The sequence below is a fragment of the Vidua macroura genome, chromosome 27 (assembly GCF_024509145.1).
Source record: "Vidua macroura isolate BioBank_ID:100142 chromosome 27, ASM2450914v1, whole genome shotgun sequence".
Lineage (NCBI taxonomy): Eukaryota > Metazoa > Chordata > Aves > Passeriformes > Viduidae > Vidua > Vidua macroura.
Window position 1 is genome coordinate 4373878 of NC_071597.1, and position 18167 is coordinate 4392044.

General features: G+C 52.8%; 3 protein-coding genes across 3 annotated transcripts; 1 reads left to right on the forward strand and 2 right to left on the reverse strand.

The window, feature by feature from the left end:
- Positions 1-396: 396 nt before the first annotated feature.
- LOC128819633 (feather keratin 1-like) lies at positions 397-1195 on the forward strand. Its single transcript, XM_053999876.1, has 2 exons — positions 397-453; positions 801-1195. The coding sequence occupies exon 2, from the start codon at positions 822-824 to the stop codon at positions 1125-1127; it is 306 nt and encodes a 101-aa protein (XP_053855851.1). The 5' UTR covers positions 397-453; positions 801-821; the 3' UTR covers positions 1128-1195.
- A 4138-nt stretch (positions 1196-5333) lies between these two features.
- Positions 5334-8402, reverse strand: LOC128819596 (feather keratin 1-like). The gene is made up of 3 exons (XM_053999843.1): positions 8285-8402; positions 6036-6073; positions 5334-5674 (listed from the first exon to the last, which is right to left on the reverse strand). The coding sequence occupies exons 1-3, from the start codon at positions 8307-8309 to the stop codon at positions 5348-5350; spliced, it is 390 nt and encodes a 129-aa protein (XP_053855818.1). The 5' UTR covers positions 8310-8402; the 3' UTR covers positions 5334-5347.
- Positions 8403-11038: 2636 nt separating this feature from the next.
- On the reverse strand, positions 11039-14551 carry LOC128819597 (feather keratin 1-like). The gene is made up of 3 exons (XM_053999844.1): positions 14527-14551; positions 11802-11839; positions 11039-11434 (listed from the first exon to the last, which is right to left on the reverse strand). Exons 1-3 carry the CDS (start codon positions 14549-14551, stop codon positions 11108-11110), a joined length of 390 nt encoding a protein of 129 aa, XP_053855819.1. The 3' UTR covers positions 11039-11107.
- Between the last annotated feature and the right edge of the window lie 3616 nt (positions 14552-18167).

Below are 18167 nucleotides of genomic sequence, written 5' to 3' on the forward strand. Positions count from 1 at the left end.
GGAGGCAGAGGGATGCAGCATGCCCACATACAGGGAAGACTTGTTTCCTCACAGGGGTTTGTAAAAACACTCCCCACATATTTCCTATATTATTTCGCACAGCCACATGCCCTGCCTGCACAGACCTCTCCAGCACATGGGGGCACATCTTCTGCCTGTACTGACGTGATGGTGCTCGGGAAAGCCTCAGGCCTCTCATGCCAACACTTCAAAAGATCCTTTGTGGCCTAATGGCCATGTCAGCAATGAGGAAATGAAATGGCAGCGTTGACAGAAACCAAAACACAACCTGGGGCATTTGGGAGGACAGTCTGCTTTGGAGATGAGTCTGTAGGAAAATTACTGCCCCTGTGCAGTGCCAGTGGTCCTGGGGCGGTGCAGGAGCAGTATAAAAGCAGGACCTTCTCCTCACTCTCCCATCCACTCCTTCAGCTCCATCTTGTTGGCAACAAGGTGAGTCTTGAGCCCTTTCTTGTCTTCCTCTGGGTTCTCCTTGTGCCCTTCCTCCTTCCTTTTGTCTTCCACCTCGTGCTTCTCTGGGATTTCTGATCATATATCTCTGTCTTTGTTCCCTGCTGTGTCTTGAGGCTGCTTACCATGGGAGAGGGCAGATGTATCATGGAGAAAGGCTGGATACAGACTGAGGTGTCTCCTGAGCTGTGGGTTGGGAGGGGTTGTCCCTGGCTTTGGTCTTCTTGGTGGTGCTCACAGGGGCTGAGAGAAAGGCTCTCCCTCATGGTGTGGTGAGGCTGCTCTTCAAACACCGCTCACGGTCTTCTCCTCTCTGCTCTCTGTGCCAGGTGCACCTGCAGCCCCAAGACATGTCCTGCTACAGCCCGTGCCGGCCCTGCCAGCCCTGCGGCCCCACCCCGCTGGCCAACAGCTGCAATGAGCCCTGTGTCAGGCAGTGCCAGGACTCCACCGTGTTCATCCAGCCCTCGCCCGTGGTGGTGACCCTGCCTGGCCCCATCCTCAGCTCCTTCCCACAGAACACCGTGGTGGGATCCTCCACCTCGGCTGCTGTTGGCAACATCCTCAGCTCTCAGGGAGTGCCCATCAGCTCCGGGGGCTTTGGCCTCTCTGGCTTGGGCAGTGGCCTCTGTGGCACGAGGTGCCTCCCCTGCTGAAGCTGCTGCCGCTGGCCCTGGGCAAGGAACCCAGGGACTCCCAGGATGGAACCGCCCTGGGCACGCAGCATCGGCTTCTTGCTTCCTGAGGGGCTGAGCAACCCCAGCAGCCCTTGAAGAGGGAGGGGGCCAGCCTGGGCTCTTGGGAAGCACAGCCCATCCCTGCCTCTGTCCCCTGCATCTCTCTCCTTTCCCTCCTGTGCCCTTGTTCCCTTGTGCTCCCCGGGGCTGTGATCCCCGCCCAGCCATCCTGGGGAGCACCTGCTGGCCCTGCTCCCTCTCTGGATCTGGCAGATGGACACCAGCTGGGATCTCTGCCATGGCCGTGTGATGGAGATTCTGAGCTGACCCTGCTGCTCTCTGCACTGCAGTCTCCACTCAGAGTGACTTTGTTCGCATCCTTTGACTCATTAAATTTCTGTTGCATCCCAGCCCATGCATCTATGTCATCCTTTCCTCTCTTGTCAGTCTCCCAAGATTCTCAGGGAGGGAGGTGTTGTTCAGGGATGGTTTTGTGTAACAGATTTAGGAGAAGGTCTTTGAGTTCCTTTTAAGACATGAGCGTTAAATCTGCTTTATCACGGTATTGCTGCTTTCTATCCTTCTTGATATGTCTGGAGCTGGTAGAATGAACCAATCCTCTTCACTGGCCCTGTCTGCTCCAAGGATGATTTTCTGTCCAACCAAAGCATTCTCCTCTCCACATCCAGCGATCCCTGTGCCTAAGCCAAGTGCTCCGACCTCCTCACCATCCTGGCCACCCTGCACCAAACTCACTCCACTTGGTCCAGGTGGTTCTTACATTACAGCATGTGCCAACACAGGGGATGGCAGCAGGCGAGTGCTGAGCAGAGCAGCATCGTTGCTCCCCCCCAGCTCCTGGTTCCACTCCTCTTGCACAGCCAGGGATGCTGCTGACAGCCCTGGGTGCCCAGGCACAGGGGGGGCAGTCACCCCTGTTCTGATGTGGTGACTGCCAAAGCCCCTTTCCCTGGCCCTGCTTTGGGGCTGCTGCTTGCCAGGGGCTGAGGGGGATGTGGGGAGACATGGCTGGTTGGTCCCAAGTCAGCTGCCCTTCAGGGCTCTGGGGATATGTGTGTCACTGTGCCCAGCTGTGTCCTGCAGCAGTTCAGCCCTCCCTCAGCTGCTTCTGGACAGCCCTTTGAGTCACTCAGCCCACACCTGCTGCCTCTCTTCATTCCCAATGTCTTTTCCTGCCACCATGTCTCCAAAAACTTTCCTAGGAAGCCCTGGGCAGACACAAGGAAGGAGCAGGGCAAAGAGGACGAACACTGCCTGTGAGCCTGTGTGGTGTTATGAGCAGCAGTAAACACTGAGCAGTTCTTCTCATGATCTGCTGACCCAGGGGGAAGGGGGAGAATTGGAAAAGCAAGGGAGTGACATACCCTGGTGTCAGGATCAGGATATTCTATGAAGGAATGGGAGAAAAAAGAGAAAACCAAGTGGTTCCAAGGGAATCATGTGGCAGCAGCAGACCAATGCCCAGGCAGTGTCCGAAGAATGGCTTCTCTGGGAAGACAGTCCACAGATTTTTTGCTAAGCATGATATTATATGTGCCCAATGTTGTGGTGTTATCACCATCCCTGGAGGGATTTAAAAGACATCTACTTGTGACACTTGGGGACATGGTTAAGTGTTGAGCTTGGAAGAGTTGGGTTAATGGTTGCACCCCTTAATCTTAAAGGTCTGGTCATACCTAAGTGATTCTATGATTTTACATGACCTGGAACAGCCCTTTGGTCAGTTGAGGTCATTTGTCCTGGTTGTATCAGCTCCAGCTGCTTGCCCACTCCTGGCCTCCACTGTGGGTGATGCAGTGTGAGAAAGAGAGATGGTCTTGATGGTGGGCCAGCCCTGTGCAGCAACAGGTCAGGCTTCGGTGTGTTCTTTGCACTGGTTTAGCCACATTTAGTGGCTAAACATTTAGCCACATTTGTAGTTTAGCTACATTTGAAGCACAGAACAATATTGGCTGCTCTGAAGACAATGACCTCCATCCCAGTCAGGCCAGTACAGACTGGTGTAAGAGACTTAAAGACCACAATTGCCTTAAACACTGTCAAAGCCACAGGATAAGATAAGCCACTACAGTGGGAACTTGAGAGAGGGATTTGCATCTGAAAGGTGATAATTCCAGGCCTGATCTGGGGAGCATCCTTGTTAACACATCTGGACAAATATTCCCACTGTGGCAGGCTGTGGAAAAGGAAGCAACTGCTTACACACATTCCTTCCCAAGCTCTGGGAACTGTATCTACACCCTGAGGATACCTAGAACTTGGACTGTACAAAGCTGATACCAGAGAAGAACAACTCGGGGAAGTTGTTCCCCAACACTGAGAAGACCAGAAGGAAAAACCAACAGGATTCTGCTGGATCCATGGGGCGGTGATATCTTTCAACTTGAACTGTCTCTCTCTTACTCTCTTCCTCTCTCTCACCGTCCTCTATCGCCTATTTCTTTATCTCTACCTCTTTAAATAACCTTCATCCTATTAACTTTAGCATATGGTCTCATCTGTACCTTAATTTGGGCAGAGGCACTTCTTAATAATCACATCAAAACAACCGGTCCTCCGTTCCATCTCCTGTTATACCCTGGGCTTTTCCTGGTTTGTGCCTGCCCCTGAAGAGTGATGGCAGCCAAGCAAGATAAAGTGCCTGACCTTCTCTCCTTTCTCTTCCTCTCTCCTCCTGTCCACTTCCATGAGACTTCTGCCCTTCCAGAGCCCTCCACAACCCAGGCTTCTCAACAAATGTCAGCAGTGGCCACATGCCCCTTCTGCAGAATGAGCACCAAGGCCAAGAGGGAGGTCTGGGCAAAGCTGGATCTGATGGCCGGGGGATCAGTTGGGGAGTCACGGCTTCCTTCCTCACCTGCAAGTTACAGTGTCTCAGGAGAATTTTGGGAGCATCCCAGGATTTATACTCATGGGCTCAATGTCCAAGTGGAAACTAGCGATGACTGGTGTCCGTCAAGGATCAATATAGGGACCAATGTTTGTTAATATGTTCATCAATAACATAGACAGTGGGACTGAGTGGACGCTCAACAAGTTTGTGAATGACACCAAGCTGAGGCTTGAGGAAAGTATTTCAATTCAGAGGGATCTTGGCAGATTTGAGAATGGTCCCATGTGAAACTCAGGAGCTTCAACAAGGCTAGCACTGGAAGAGAAATTGTCTAGACCAGCCCTGCAGAGAAGGAACCAGAAATCATGGAGGTAGAAAAATTGGACATGAGCCAGCAATGTGTTCTTGACATCCAGAAATTCAATCATGTCTTGGTCTGCACAAACAGAAATACAGCCAGCAGGTCAGCTCTCCTTAGACCCCACCTGGAACCCTGAATCCAGTCTGGAGTCCCCAATTCAAAGTAGGCATGGACCTGTTAGAGCAGCTCCAAACAAGGGCTGCAAAAATGATCACACGGATGCATTGCCCCTACCATGGAGAAAGGCTGAGGCACTTGTTTTTTCAGGCAGGAGAAGAGCAGGCTCTGAGAAGACCTTATTGCCGCATTTCAGTATGCAAAGGGGACGGATAAGGAAGTTGGAGAGAGACATTATATCAAGGCCTGCAGTGATTGGACAAGGAGCAACACTTTTAAACTGAAATAGGGTAGATGAAGATGAGACAGAAGGAAGAAGTTAATGACGTGGTGGGAAATGGAAAATGGCAGGTCCCATGATAGGAAATGTTCAGGATGAGTTTTAATGGAACTTTGAGTAACTGATATAGATAGAGTGGCACAATACTGTTACAAAGGGTTTGCCTGGCATCTGATGGGAAGCTGGAACCTGTGTCCTTGCAGCAGCACATTCACTGCTTGGTACTTCCAATGCAGTGCTGAGCTGACTGAGAAACAATGGAAAAGTGTGTGAAGAGAGTACAAGTTAGCCATTGAACTGTTTGCAGAAATCCCCATTCTGATGCAGAGGCAGGGAAACTCAGCACCCAGAGGGTGACTTGGTGCACACTGAGCACTCCCAATGCCAGCCTGTGCTGGCAGCCAGTGCAAAACCAGCCCCAACAACACCCTCCCAGAAACAGCCCTGGGGCAACATCTCTGCCTTGGGACAGTGTCTGCAGAGCAAAGGATGACACAAAGGCACAGGCTGGGATGCAGCAGAATTTAATGAGTCAAAAGGGAGAAAAGAGGGGGATCCAGGAGGAGGCCACAGTGCAGGGAGCAGCTTCAGCAGGGGAAGCACCTCGTGCCACAGAGGCCACTGCCCAAGCCAGAGAGGCCAAAGCCCCCGGAGCTGATGGGCACTCCCTGAGAGCTGAGGATGCTGCCAACAGCAGCCGAGGTGGAGGATCCCACCACGGTGTTCTGGGGGAAGGAGCTGAGGATGGGGCCAGGCAGGGTCACCACCACGGGCGAGGGCTGGATGAACACGGTGGAGTCCTGGCACTGCCTGACACAGGGCTCATTGCAGCTGTTGGCCAGCGGGGTGGGGCCGCAGGGCTGGCAGGGCCGGCACGGGCTGTAGCAGGACATGTCTTGGGGCTGCAGGTGCACCTGGCAGAGAGAGCAAAAAAAAGTCACGAGGGGTGTTTGAAGAGCAATCCATCATCACACCATGCAGCTGCCCTATCAAGCCAAGATGCGAACAAGAGCTGGAGGTGTTGTACTGACGCCCACAGGCTTCTCCTTCCATTTAGCCAAGAAGTTCCCTGCTTAGAGCAACCAAACTCAGGGTAATCCCACCTATCCCATCATTCATTTCAGCCAAGTCCCAAACTCTCCCTGTGCACCCTTTCTGTTCCTGTCCCTCTCACATCATTAGCAGCCCTATGACCTGGCATAGAACAAAGGGGCAGGTATGTCTAGAAAACAGGAGGGAGAGAAGGAGTGAGAGGAAAAAAGCATTCAAACGTACCTTGTTCTCAATGAGATGGAGACAAGAGGACTGGATGTGAGAGCGAGGAGAAGGGCTGGCTTTTATACTTCTCCTGCACCACCCCAGGCCCACAGTCACTCCACTAGGGCAGTAATTTTCCAACAGTCGTCACCAAAGCAAAATATCCTCCCTAATGCCACAGGTTGTGCTTTTGTTTCTGTCAACGCTGCCATTTCACTTCCTCATTTCTGACATTCCTGCTCTGCCTTGCATGATCTTTTCATGTGCCACAACTAGAAGATACCCCATGAAGAGTTGTGCCAGTGAGTGCAGAAGTAGAGGAGGGGTCCTGGGCAGGCAGATGTTGGCTTGGAACAGTGAATTGGTGTCTGTAATTGCAGTGGGTGAGCTCCAAGTCAAGGATTGCCTGAGAAATGTCAGCCCAAACACGCAGAGGGTAGAAGGGAGGCACAGGCCTCATCTACCTGGCCTCAGGCTTGTCTCAGGCTGTGGTGGGGGGCTGTCCTGAATGCTTTACAGAGTTAAAGGTTTGTAGAAAACATCTCCCTACCATCTGGGACACCTCCCTGGGCTTCACGTGACGTGACTTCTCCTGGCGTTAGTGCTTCCTCATGCTTCCTTTCCCCTGACCCAAAGGCTGCCTCAGCCTGGAGCACAAATCAGCACCACTGGAGAAACTGAAACGTGCCCAACTCCTGAGTGAATGAGAGCTGGAAGGATCCTGTGGTACCACATGCCCGGGGACACTCAGGGAGGGGACAAGTTCAGAAGGGCCCTGGGTGCAAACCCAGTTCTCAAACCACATCAAGCAGGGCTGCACTTCCCTGCCCTGCAGACATGGAGACAGCTGGGCCGCGTCCCAGGAGGGCAAGGGAATGCCTTCAGTAGGCAAATCTCCAAGAAGAGGCTCTCTCTACCTGTGGGGAGTCTCCGTCTAATTTTGGGTTGGCCATGTGTCAGTCTTGTGACGTGCTCTGTGCAGGCCCATGACCCACACACTGCTGAATTCCCCTCCAGCAAGGGCAGCTCCATCCACGCCTCAGGAAAACCATCTTCAGTCACTGGGCTGTTCCTTGTACAGAGCTCCAGGCAGCTCAAACAGACATTGCCCTCAGCGTGAACTTGTTAGCATCACTCCCACAGCTCAGGGGGCTCTCAGGACAATCAGCTTGTTTTGGAAAAGTATCCTCGGCTACTATGGGGCCAAAGAGTGGGGCCAAAGTGTATGGTGATCTCAGGAAAATGGGAAGAACAAGGTATTTACTGAACCTCCACACACCCCTACAAGACTGAGAAGGGACCCAACTCCAGGAGGTATCTCAAGGAATCCTGGCGTTCAGGAGAGCAAAGTTATCTTCCCTCACAACTGCTGATAGCACACTGATAGCACAACTGCTGATAGTTGGTAACTCCACAATGCAGACATGAGAGGGGACAACTTTGCCAAACAAACTGCCACATGAGGAGAAGACAGGCTTGGAGGGAGGGTATGCTCAGCTGCCTGCAAAGAGAGTAGACAACAACCAGAGCATATTTCCCCAGATAGGTGTCAACTGTCTGCACAGACCCCTCCAGCACATGCAACTCATCTTCTGCACGTACTGATGTGTCACTGCCCAGAAAACCCTTGGATCTTTCATCTCAATGCTTGAAATAATCCTTGGAGGCCTATTGGTCACGTCAGAAATGAGGAAGTGAAAATGGCAGTGTTGATGGAAACAAAAGCACAACCTGTGGCGTTAGGGAGGATACTTTGCTTGGGAGGCGAGTCTGTAGAAAATTACTGCCCTTGTGCAGTGACTGTGGGCCAGTGGCAGGGCAGAAGCAGTATAAAAGCAGGACCTTCTCCTCACTCTCTCATCCACTCCTTCAGCTCCATCTTGCTGGGAACAAGGTGAGTTTTGAAGACTTTCCTCTTGTCCTCTTCCTTTTCCTCCTTTTCCACCCCTTATGGGTTGTCTCTGCACATACCTCTCTCTGTCATGTTCTGGGGCCCCAAGAATGCTTACTCTGGGAGAGGAAAGGATGCAGCCAGTGGGGAGAGGAAAAGGTTCAGGCTTCACAGAGATGTCTCTGGAGCCATGGCCTACGTGGGGTCCTCCCTGGGCCTGCAATTCCTGCTGTGTTCTTCTGAGGGAAAGGAGATGCCTGTGGGGTCCTGGTGGAGTTCTTTATGGATGAGGAAAAGGGATTCCCTCATCTGGGGGGGTGACACATTCCACTTGAAACATCCCTCATGCCTTCATTTTCCCTCTGCTCTCTGTGCCAGGTGCACCTGCAGCCCCCAGACATGTCCTGCTACAGCCCGTGCCGGCCCTGCCAGCCCTGCGGCCCCACCCCGCTGGCCAACAGCTGCAATGAGCCCTGTGTCAGGCAGTGCCAGGACTCCACCGTGTTCATCCAGCCCTCGCCCGTGGTGGTGACCCTGCCTGGCCCCATCCTCAGCTCCTTCCCCCAGAACACCGTGGTGGGATCCTCCACCTCGGCTGCTGTTGGCAACATCCTCAGCTCTCAGGGAGTGCCCATCAGCTCCGGGGGCTTTGGCCTCTCTGGCTTGGGCAGTGGCCTCTGTGGCACGAGGTGCTTCCCCTGCTGAAGCTGCTCCCTGCACTGTGGCCTCCTCCTGGATCCCCCTCTTTTCCCCCTTTTGACTCATTAAATTCTGCTGCATCCCAGCCTGTGCCTTTGTGTCATCCTTTGCTCTGCAGACACTGTCCCAAGGCAGAGATGTTGCCCCAGGGCTGTTTCTGGGAGGGTGTTGTTGGGGCTGGTTTTGCACTGGCTGCCAGCACAGGCTGGCATTGGGAGTGCTCAGTGTGCACCAAGTCACCCTCTGGGTGCTGAGTTTCCCTGTCTCAATGGATCTGAAAAGAATGATAAAATCCCAGAGTGGGTTGGATTGGAAAGGACCTTAAAGCTCATCCAATTCCATCCCCTGTCATGGGCAGGGCCACCTTCCACTATCCCAGATTGCTCCAAGCCCCACCTCAACCTGGCCTTGAACATCTCCAGGGTCCAGGGACAGCCACAGCTTCTCTGGGCACTCTATGTCAGGGCCTCACCACCCTTGTAATAAAGGATTACTTCTTGATATTCAGTCTAAATTTACTCTCTGTCAGTGTGAAGCCATTCCTCTTGTCCTGTCACTACATATTCTTGTAAATAGTCTCTTTCCATCTTGACTGTAGATTCCCCTCAGGTACTGCAAGGTCACAATTACATCACTCCAAAGCTTTTCCTCTCCAGTCTGAGCAATCCCAATTCTCCCAGCCTTTCCTCATAGCAGAGCTGCTCCATCCCTCTGATAATTTTGCCTTTCTCTGGAGTCGCTCCAACAGCTCCACATCCTTCCAGTGCTGGAACCCCTGAGTTGGAGGCAGCTCTGCAGGAGGAGTCTCACCTGAGCCTGGCAGAATCCCCTCCCTTGTCCTACTGCCCAAGTGGTTTGGATGCAGCCCAGGACACAGTTGGCTTTCTGGGCTGCCAGAGCACAGTTCTGGTTCGTGGCAGGCCTATCGTCCCACAGGCACACCAAAGTTCTTCAGAATAGAATAGAATAGAATAGAATAGAATAGAATAGAATAGAATAGAATAGAATTACCCTACATAGTCCAGGGACAACCATGCACCTCTGTCGCCCTGGTTATCAAGAGTTTTCTAAAGCCTTCTGAGTTTACATCCTTGTAGAGAACTTTCTCACACAACTTTCTGTAAACAACCTATTGTTTTGCATTCTTTCATAGAGGCGGAGAAATTTGATGTACAGGTAGTTTGTCCAGTGTCGTTGGAGAGGTGGCACGTTCACCCTCCAATCCACTGGCATCTTTTGAGAACTATAAAAGATTGGAGTCAGAAAAAATAAGTTAGTCTCTTCATCGTGACCAAGGCTGTGGTGCGTCGTTTTTGCTTGTGTCATCTGGTGACACACCTCTGTCCTCTTTCCTCTTTAAGCTGAAGGTTTGACACAAGTACTCAGCAGTGAATGTGTTACTGACAAGACAAAGGCCCAGCTTCCCCATCAGACTCCAGGAGGTCCCATCCTAACCACAGGATTCCCAAAAGGGGGGACACAGTGCAGTGGGCTGCCTTCTCACTGATGTGTGTTCCCATGGAATCACAGAATGGTGCCCGGGCACCCAGGGCTGTCAGCAGCATCCTGGGCTGTGCAAGCAGGGCTGGAACCAGGAAATGGGGGGGGGCAACGACGCCGCTCTGCTCAGCACTCGCCTGCTGCCATCCCCTGTGTTGGGGACCAGCTGTAATGCAAGAACCACCTGGACCAAGCGGAGTGAGTTTGGTGCAGGGTGGCCAGGATGGTGAGGAGGTCGGAGCACCTGGCTGGAGAGAAGAGGCTGAAGGCACAGGAAGTGTAGGGAAGGCCCATGGCTGAGTGTGGGGAAAAGAATGCCTTAGGAGAGACCAAAAATGATCTTTCTCATCATTATGAACATTGAAGAGCATCAGGCCATGCTCTCCAACCCCACTCTCCAACCCCAGTTCAGTAGAGAAAATTAGAAAACAGACTTACCTATTGCATCACTAAGAATATTTAAACCTGAGCCTGTGTTAACACCGTGTGAACAACCATTCCCCAAAATCCCCTCCCACAACCAGCCCTGAGCAACACCTCTCTCTTTGGGCATGTTGGGAGAGGATCTGCAGGGGAATAAATGAGAGGAAAACACGGACTGCAAGGCAAAAGAACTTTAATGATTCAAAACAGGAAAATTAGGTCAATTCAAGCTGAGATGCCAATGCAGAGAGCACCAGGGACAAACAACAGTCTGTTGTATTCCAAGCAGGTGCCCACTCAGAGGTGAAGGCAGCAGGTGCTCCCCAGGATGGCTGGGTGGGGATCACAGCCCCGGGGAGCACAAGGGAACAAGGGCACAGGAGGGAAAGGAGAGAGAGGCAGGGGACAGAGGCAGGGATGGGCTGTGCTTCCCAAGAGCCCAGGCTGGCCCCGTCCCTCTGCAAGGGCTGCTGGGGTTGCTCAGCCCCTCAGGAAGCAAGAAGCCGATGCTGCGTGCCCAGGGCGGTTCCATCCTGGGAGTCCCTGGGTTCCTTGCCCAGGGCCAGCGGCAGCAGCTTCAGCAGGGGAGGCACCTCGTGCCACAGAGGCCACTGCCCAAGCCAGAGAGGCCAAAGCCCCCGGAGCTGATGGGCACTCCCTGAGAGCTGAGGATGCTGCCAACAGCAGCCGAGGTGGAGGATCCCACCACGGTGTTCTGGGGGAAGGAGCTGAGGATGGGGCCGGGCAGGGTCACCACCACGGGCGAGGGTTCGATGATGACGGTGGAGTCCTGGCACTGCCTGACACAGGGCTCATTGCAGCTGTTGGCCAGCGGGGTGGGGCCGCAGGGCTGGCAGGGCCGGCACGGGCTGTAGCAGGACATGTCTGGGGGCTGCAGGTGCACCTGTGAGACAGGGCAGGGGAAGGCAGAGTCGAGAAAGACCTATGTCAGAGCAGGCTGTTGGCACAGCGTGATGGAGAATAGCAAAGAGGAGAAGGACAGCAGGAGGCTGCTTAGAGAGGCCAAACAGCCTCACTGTTTGCTCAAGCCCTGGAGAATCTCCTGAAGAGTTATCAAGCCCAGTGACTTCCACACCTAGGCGAGAAGTCACGAGACATGTCAGAAAAAATCCAGCCTCTCTCCATGCACAGTTTCAGCCCTTTCCCTCTCCCATAACAAGCTGTTCTCAAGAACCCACATGGGATTAAAGCAGAGAATGTGATCAGAAAGCCCAAAGGAGGAAGAATAAAACAAAGGGCTTCATACTCACCTTGATCCCAAGGAGATGGAGGTGAGAGGAGTGAATGAGAGAGCGAAGAGAACGCCCCCCTTTTATACTGCTCCTGCACTGCCCCAGGCCCACGGGCACTGCACAAGGACAGTAATTTTCCAACACATTCACCTCCAAAGCAAAATATCCGCCCTAACGCCACACGTTGTGGTTTGATTTCCATCAACGCTGCCATTTCATTTCCTCATTTCTGACATGCTTGCTCTGTGTTGCAGCTCCTTTCACGTGTGCCACACGAGGCCCGAGGACACCCGGGATCAGAGCGTGTCCGTGCAGGCACAGGATGTGTCCCCATGCCGGAGGGTCCCGTGCAGGCAGGGCATGGTGGCTCGGGGCAGTGCCTTGCCATTGCTGGCAGCTGCCTCTGCAGGGACAGCCCCAGCTCTGCCCTGCCCCAAAGAGCAGCAGAGCACCCAAAGGCTCCTCTCCTCGTCCTGCCTGCTGCTCTCTCCTCCTCTCACCTCACTCCAGCGCCCACTGGACACTGCTTCTCCAGGGAAATGCTTTCCTCTCCCTTCCTCTTGGTGCAGATCGTTTGGCAGGCTGAGCATTCCAGAGTTGGGGTTGGAAAGCCAAAGCCCAGCTGGAGCTGAATCAGGAAAGCTTGTGGCGGGAAAGAAGAAGATCTTCCACACAGGGCAACAGCAAAGGGGAGGGAGGCTTGAGCCAAGGCTGACTGGGGCAGCTTCACTGGGGGCAGGGGTTACAGGAAAGGGGAAGGTTCTTCAAGGCTCCTGGGCCTTGGTCTTTTAGTGGCAACTTTTCATGTCACAGGATCAACCTCCTGATACTCCTCAGAAACAGGGGTAGGGAAAACCTCCCCACGGCAGAGGAGGAGGATCAGCTGTGGGAACATTTAAACAGACTGGAACAATTTAAGTGTGACTTGGTGATGGGCACATGAGTGTTGGTGTCAAAGAAAGCACCTCTGAGCTCCCTTTGGGAGGTGCCAGCAGTCAGGGAATGCAGCTGAGGACTGGGAGAAAGAGATGGTCAGGGAGGATTCAAGTAGCAATGTACAGACCCTGGACTTCAAACATGCCAACACTTCCACCCACTCAGGTATCTGGCAGGTGAGATGTGCCTTCACAGGCACCTGTGAAGAGCAAAAGAGATAAAAAAAGCTGGCAGCATCTTAGGGGCACCTCGTGGTTCCAAAAACTATGAAAAGTCAAGGCAAAACACAGGAAAACAGGAGGAGATGCTGATAGAGGGACAGAATGGACACAAGGACTCCTCTTCCTGGTGAAAGATGCCTGGCTGTGGAAGGGAGCTCACCTGGAGGCTCAGGAGCTGAAAGAAGGGGTTTCAGAAAACACTGCCCCACTGCTTTGGACACATCCTGGGGTCCAAAGCTCGGTGACTTCTGTGGGGCATTGGGGCTAAGGCCCACCCCTTTCCAATGCTCCAAATGCCTCCTCAGCCTAGAGAACAACCCAGAACCATTGCACAGTAAAAGAAACCTCCTCCATTTCCCCAGGAAGTGAGAGCTTTTGGGAAACTGCAGTGCCATGCACTTGGGGATGCTCAGGGAGGGGATGCTCAGGGAGGGGGATGCACTCAGAAAGGCCCTGGGTATGAAACCAGCTCTCAAAATACTCCAAGGACTGATGCACTTCCCTGCCCTGCAGACATGGAGGCAGCTGGACCGCGTCCCAGGAGGGCAAGGGAATGCCTTCAGTAGGCAAATTTCCAGGGAGAGACTCTCCCTACCAGTGGCAAGTCACGCTCTCATTTTGGGTTGGCCGTGTGTGAGCCTTTTGGTGTGAGGCCAAGCCAGGAGGGTGTGATGTCTGCAGGCCTGTCCAAAGCAGGGCTGAGTCCCCCTCCAGCAAGGGCGGCTCCATCCTGGCCCTGGGAAAAGGGATGCTTGGCCTGTGCTTGTGTGTCATCCAGGTCAGGCTCCACATTGTGCAGCCAAAGGGCATCGTGGGTGAGGAGAGAGGGAGGAACAGAGAACGGTCCAGACACCCAACACCTCCCCCAGATACTGAGGAGCAGCCAAATGGCACAGTGCTCTGTTTGAGGCTTGATTCCTGCCCATGATCAGAGAATTAATGAATCACAGAATCAGAAGGATTGGTAAAGACGTCCAAGATCATTGAGTCCAGCCATTACTCATGTGTTCCTGCAACAAAAATCATTTGGCTTCTCATCCCTTAACATGAAAGGGATCTTCATGACCTAGTGTGGATGTCAGAAACATGGAAATTAAATTACAGCATTGATGGAAACCAAAACACACCCTGTGGCATTAGGGAGAATATTTGGCTTTGGAGATGAGTCTGTAGGAAAATTGTTGCCCCGTGCAGCTACCGTAAGCCTTGGGCGGTGTAGGAGCAGTATAAAAGCGGATCATTCTCCTCACTCTCTCATCCACTCTTCCCATCTCCAGCTCCTTGGGAATAGGTGAGTTTGGAGCCCTTCTCCTCCTCCTTGTCCTCTACCAAATACATTTCTAAGCACATTACTTGTCTTCAGCTGGGCACTAGGGCTCCTTGCCATGGGTGAGGGAAGGGGGGAGAAGGGGTGGCATGGACAGACACTGGGGCTTGGCTGCCTCCTGACCTATAGGCGAAGTGCAGAGCACTATGGACTTTGTCACGATTTGGGGAGCTGAGAGAAACAGGGTCATTCTCATTTTGGGGTGACAGGCTGATCCTCACCCACTGCTGGTGTTCTGCTTTCCCCTGCCCTGTCTCACAGGTGCACCTGCAGCCCCCAGACATGTCCTGCTACAGCCCGTGCCGGCCCTGCCAGCCCTGCGGCCCCACCCCGCTGGCCAACAGCTGCAATGAGCCCTGTGTCAGGCAGTGCCAGGACTCCACCGTCGTCATCGAACCCTCGCCCGTGGTGGTGACCCTGCCTGGCCCCATCCTCAGCTCCTTCCCCCAGAACACCGTGGTGGGATCCTCCACCTCGGCTGCTGTTGGCAGCATCCTCAGCTCTCAGGGAGTGCCCATCAACTCCGGGGGCTTTGGCCTCTCTGGCTTGGGCAGTGGCCTCTGTGGCACGAGGTGCTTCCCCTGCTGAAGCTGCTCCCTGCACTGTGGCCTCCTCCTGGATCCCCCTCTTTTCCCCCTTTTGACTCATTAAATTCTGCTGCATCCCAGCCTGTGCCTTTGTGTCATCCTTTGCTCTGCAGACACTGTCCCAAGGCAGAGATGTTGCCCCAGGGCTGTTTCTGGGAGGGTGTTGTTGGGGCTGGTTTTGCACTGGCTGCCAGCACAGGCTGGCATTGGGAGTGCTCAGTGTGCACCGAGTCACCCTCTGGGTGCTGAGTTTCTCTCCCTCTTTGGTCAGGATAGAATTTCCTTACATTGTCCAGGGACAAACATGCACTCTGCACTTCTTTTCCTGTTCCTTTCTCAGCTCAACTCTGTGATACCAGGACTCAGGGGAGAATGTGTTTCTGACCAGACAGAGGTACTGGATTCCCATCAGACTCCATCAGATCCCTTGGATCTAAAAGGTTTCTGACAGGGAGGGACAGAGTGCATTGTGTTGCCTTCTCACAGAGCTCTGTTATCATGGGAGCACAGAATGGGTTTTGTTGGAAAAGATTATTGAAGATAATTTAGTCTGACCCTCCTGCCATGGATGGTATCTCAACTCCTGCATATTTCAGTTTAAATCTCCTGCCCCTTGTCCAATCACTTGATATAATGTCTCTCTCCCATTTCCTTACACCACCCCTTGATGAACTGAAAGGCTGCAATAAGGTCCCCCAGACCCTGCTCTTCTCCTGACTGAAAACCTCAACTGCTCCAGCTGCCCTCCAGAGCAGGGGTGATGCATCCATGTGACCATTCTCTGCAGGGCAGCTCTCCTTCCATGCACCCCACAGTCCCTATCCCTATTGGTTTCTGAGATTGCCCCAAAGTGGTGTCAGGTCCTTGCACTTGGCTTTAGTGAAGTTCCCGAGTTCCACGTGAGACCATTCCTCAAGTCTGTCAGGATCCCTCTGGATTTAAACCCTCCCATCTAGAGTAGCTCTTGCTCCCCTCAGCTTCATGTCATTGCTGAGGGTCACAAATCCTTAAAGTTGGAAAAGACCTCCTAGATCATCACCTTGCCAAGATAGCCCTATGGCAAATCAAGCACATCACAAAGTGCCATGAGGGCGCACCCAATCCCACTGTCCATGCCACTGATGCTCCCAGACACCGAGGGCTGTCAGCAGCACCCTGGGCTGTGCGAGCAGGAGTGGAACCAGGAGATGTGGATGCTGCTCTGCTCAGCCCTCGCCTGCTGCCATCCCCCATGTGGGAAATGAATTTGTAGGGAATTCTCAAAGCCTGACAGAAGGCTCGCATAGCATGGATCTGCTGACAGACATTGTTGAGAGAGAAATGGAACTAGAAGCAAGTTTCAAAGGATGGCCTTGCAAATAGAACTAAATACTTTAGAGAAATAGAACTATGAAAGATACATTGTATTAAGACCCACAAGGGGTAATTTTAGATGATCGGCTTTAAAGCATTTACAGCATGATGTGAGAAAAGCTGATTGAGAAAGAAACACCTATAATGTGTTGTAATTAAGAAATAGTTGGCTTCTAATTATAATAGCGTGAATGATAAGATCTGTATTGTCTCACCCTTCTTATGAGATTGAACATAGAATAAAAGGTTTTAAAACACCTCTCAGCTGCCCCATCTCTGGGTCTCAAAAAGGTTTATTCCAACCCCCCCCCCCCCCCCCCCCCCCGCCCTGTATTGGGCACAGGCTGTAATGCAAGAACCACCAGGACAAAGCAGAGTGAGTTTAGTGCAGGGTGGCTGGGATGGTGAGGAGATGAGAGCACTTGACTCAGGCACAGGGATTGCTGAGCATGGAGACAAGAATGGTTTGAGAGATAAAATGGTTTGAGAAATAAAATCATCCTTGGAGTAGACAGAGCCAGTGAAGAGGTTTGGTTCATTCTGTCCATCTGCAGACTGTGAGACCCTGAAGTCTTAATGGATAAGGAGTCAAAACATTTCCCTGTTTTTGAAGACCAGGGAGCTTTGGTGAACTGGGGCAGGTGAGCTCTGGCTGTGTAATGGCCAACCTCAGATCTAGTCTGACAGAGGGGGAATGATGGGCTTTGAATGAGAAAGGAGGTGGGTGCTGGTGCCTCTTGTCACTTGAAGCTGCCCTCCCTTGCCCAGACTGCTGGGCTGTGGGGCTCCCTCTGTTCCCCAGGGGAAGCACCAGGACATTCACGTGTGGCCTGACAGTTCATCTCTGCTGATGGGCCACACTGGGCCAAAACCAAAGCAACTGTGCTGGCTGTGATGGGCAGCTGTGTTGTCTTAGAAGATGTCAAGGGCTCCTGAAGGGTCCCCTGATCCACAACATTACATGATCAAGTGTGAAGCTCCCCCCTGCAATGGAGGAACGTGGGCGTCCCCAGCTGAAACTGAGTGAATATAAACCAAATAGATTTAATGTTCTGTGGATTTTCCCTGGGATTTTCTCCCACCTCTTCTTTGAGACTTCCCCCACCACCTGACAGGTCCAGTCTGTGACCACTTTGACCAAGACTGCGCAGCAGCCAGGACTCATCCCTGGGCCTTTGGCAGGAGAGATCTTCCCAATCTTGCCCCTTACCTCTCCTCCTTCCTTTTGCCTTGTCCATGTCCCTGGGTGATGTGGTTGCATTTTCATCTTGCAATGCTTTCATATTGCTGTATTGCTTGAGAGAATAAGAGCCAAAATGGCTACAGATGTGTTTTCCTGTCCAATCACATTGCTCTTCAACAATCCCTCTGGGTGTACTTACAAACACCGATCATTCAGTGTTGGTTCTCTCTAATCAATCTCAAGGGATGTATTAACAAGAACCTGGGTTACCCCTGACCTTCTGCAGTGGGTCATAACACAGACACATGGAGAAGGATAGAAAGCAGCAATGCCATAATAAAGCACATTCAAGTCTCCCATCTCAAAAGGCACTCAAACACCTTCTCCTAAATCTGTCTCACAGAACCATCCCTGAGCAACATCTGCCTCCCCGGGAACCTTGGGAGACCAACAAGAGGGAAAGGATGACACAGAGGCATGGGCTGGGATGCAACAGAAATTTAATGAGTCAAAAGATGCGAACAAGGTCACTCTGAGTGGAGGCCTCAGTGCAGAGAGCAGCAGGGTCAGCTCAGAATCTCCATCACACGGCCATGGCAGAGATCCCAGCTGGTGTCCATCTGCCAGATCCAGAGAGGGAGCAGGGCCAGCAGGTGCTCCCCAGGATGGCTGGGCGGGGATCACAGCCCCGGGGAGCACAAGGGAACAAGGGCACAGGAGGGAAAGGAGAGAGAGGCAGGGGACAGAGGCAGGGATGGGCTGTGCTTCCCAAGAGCC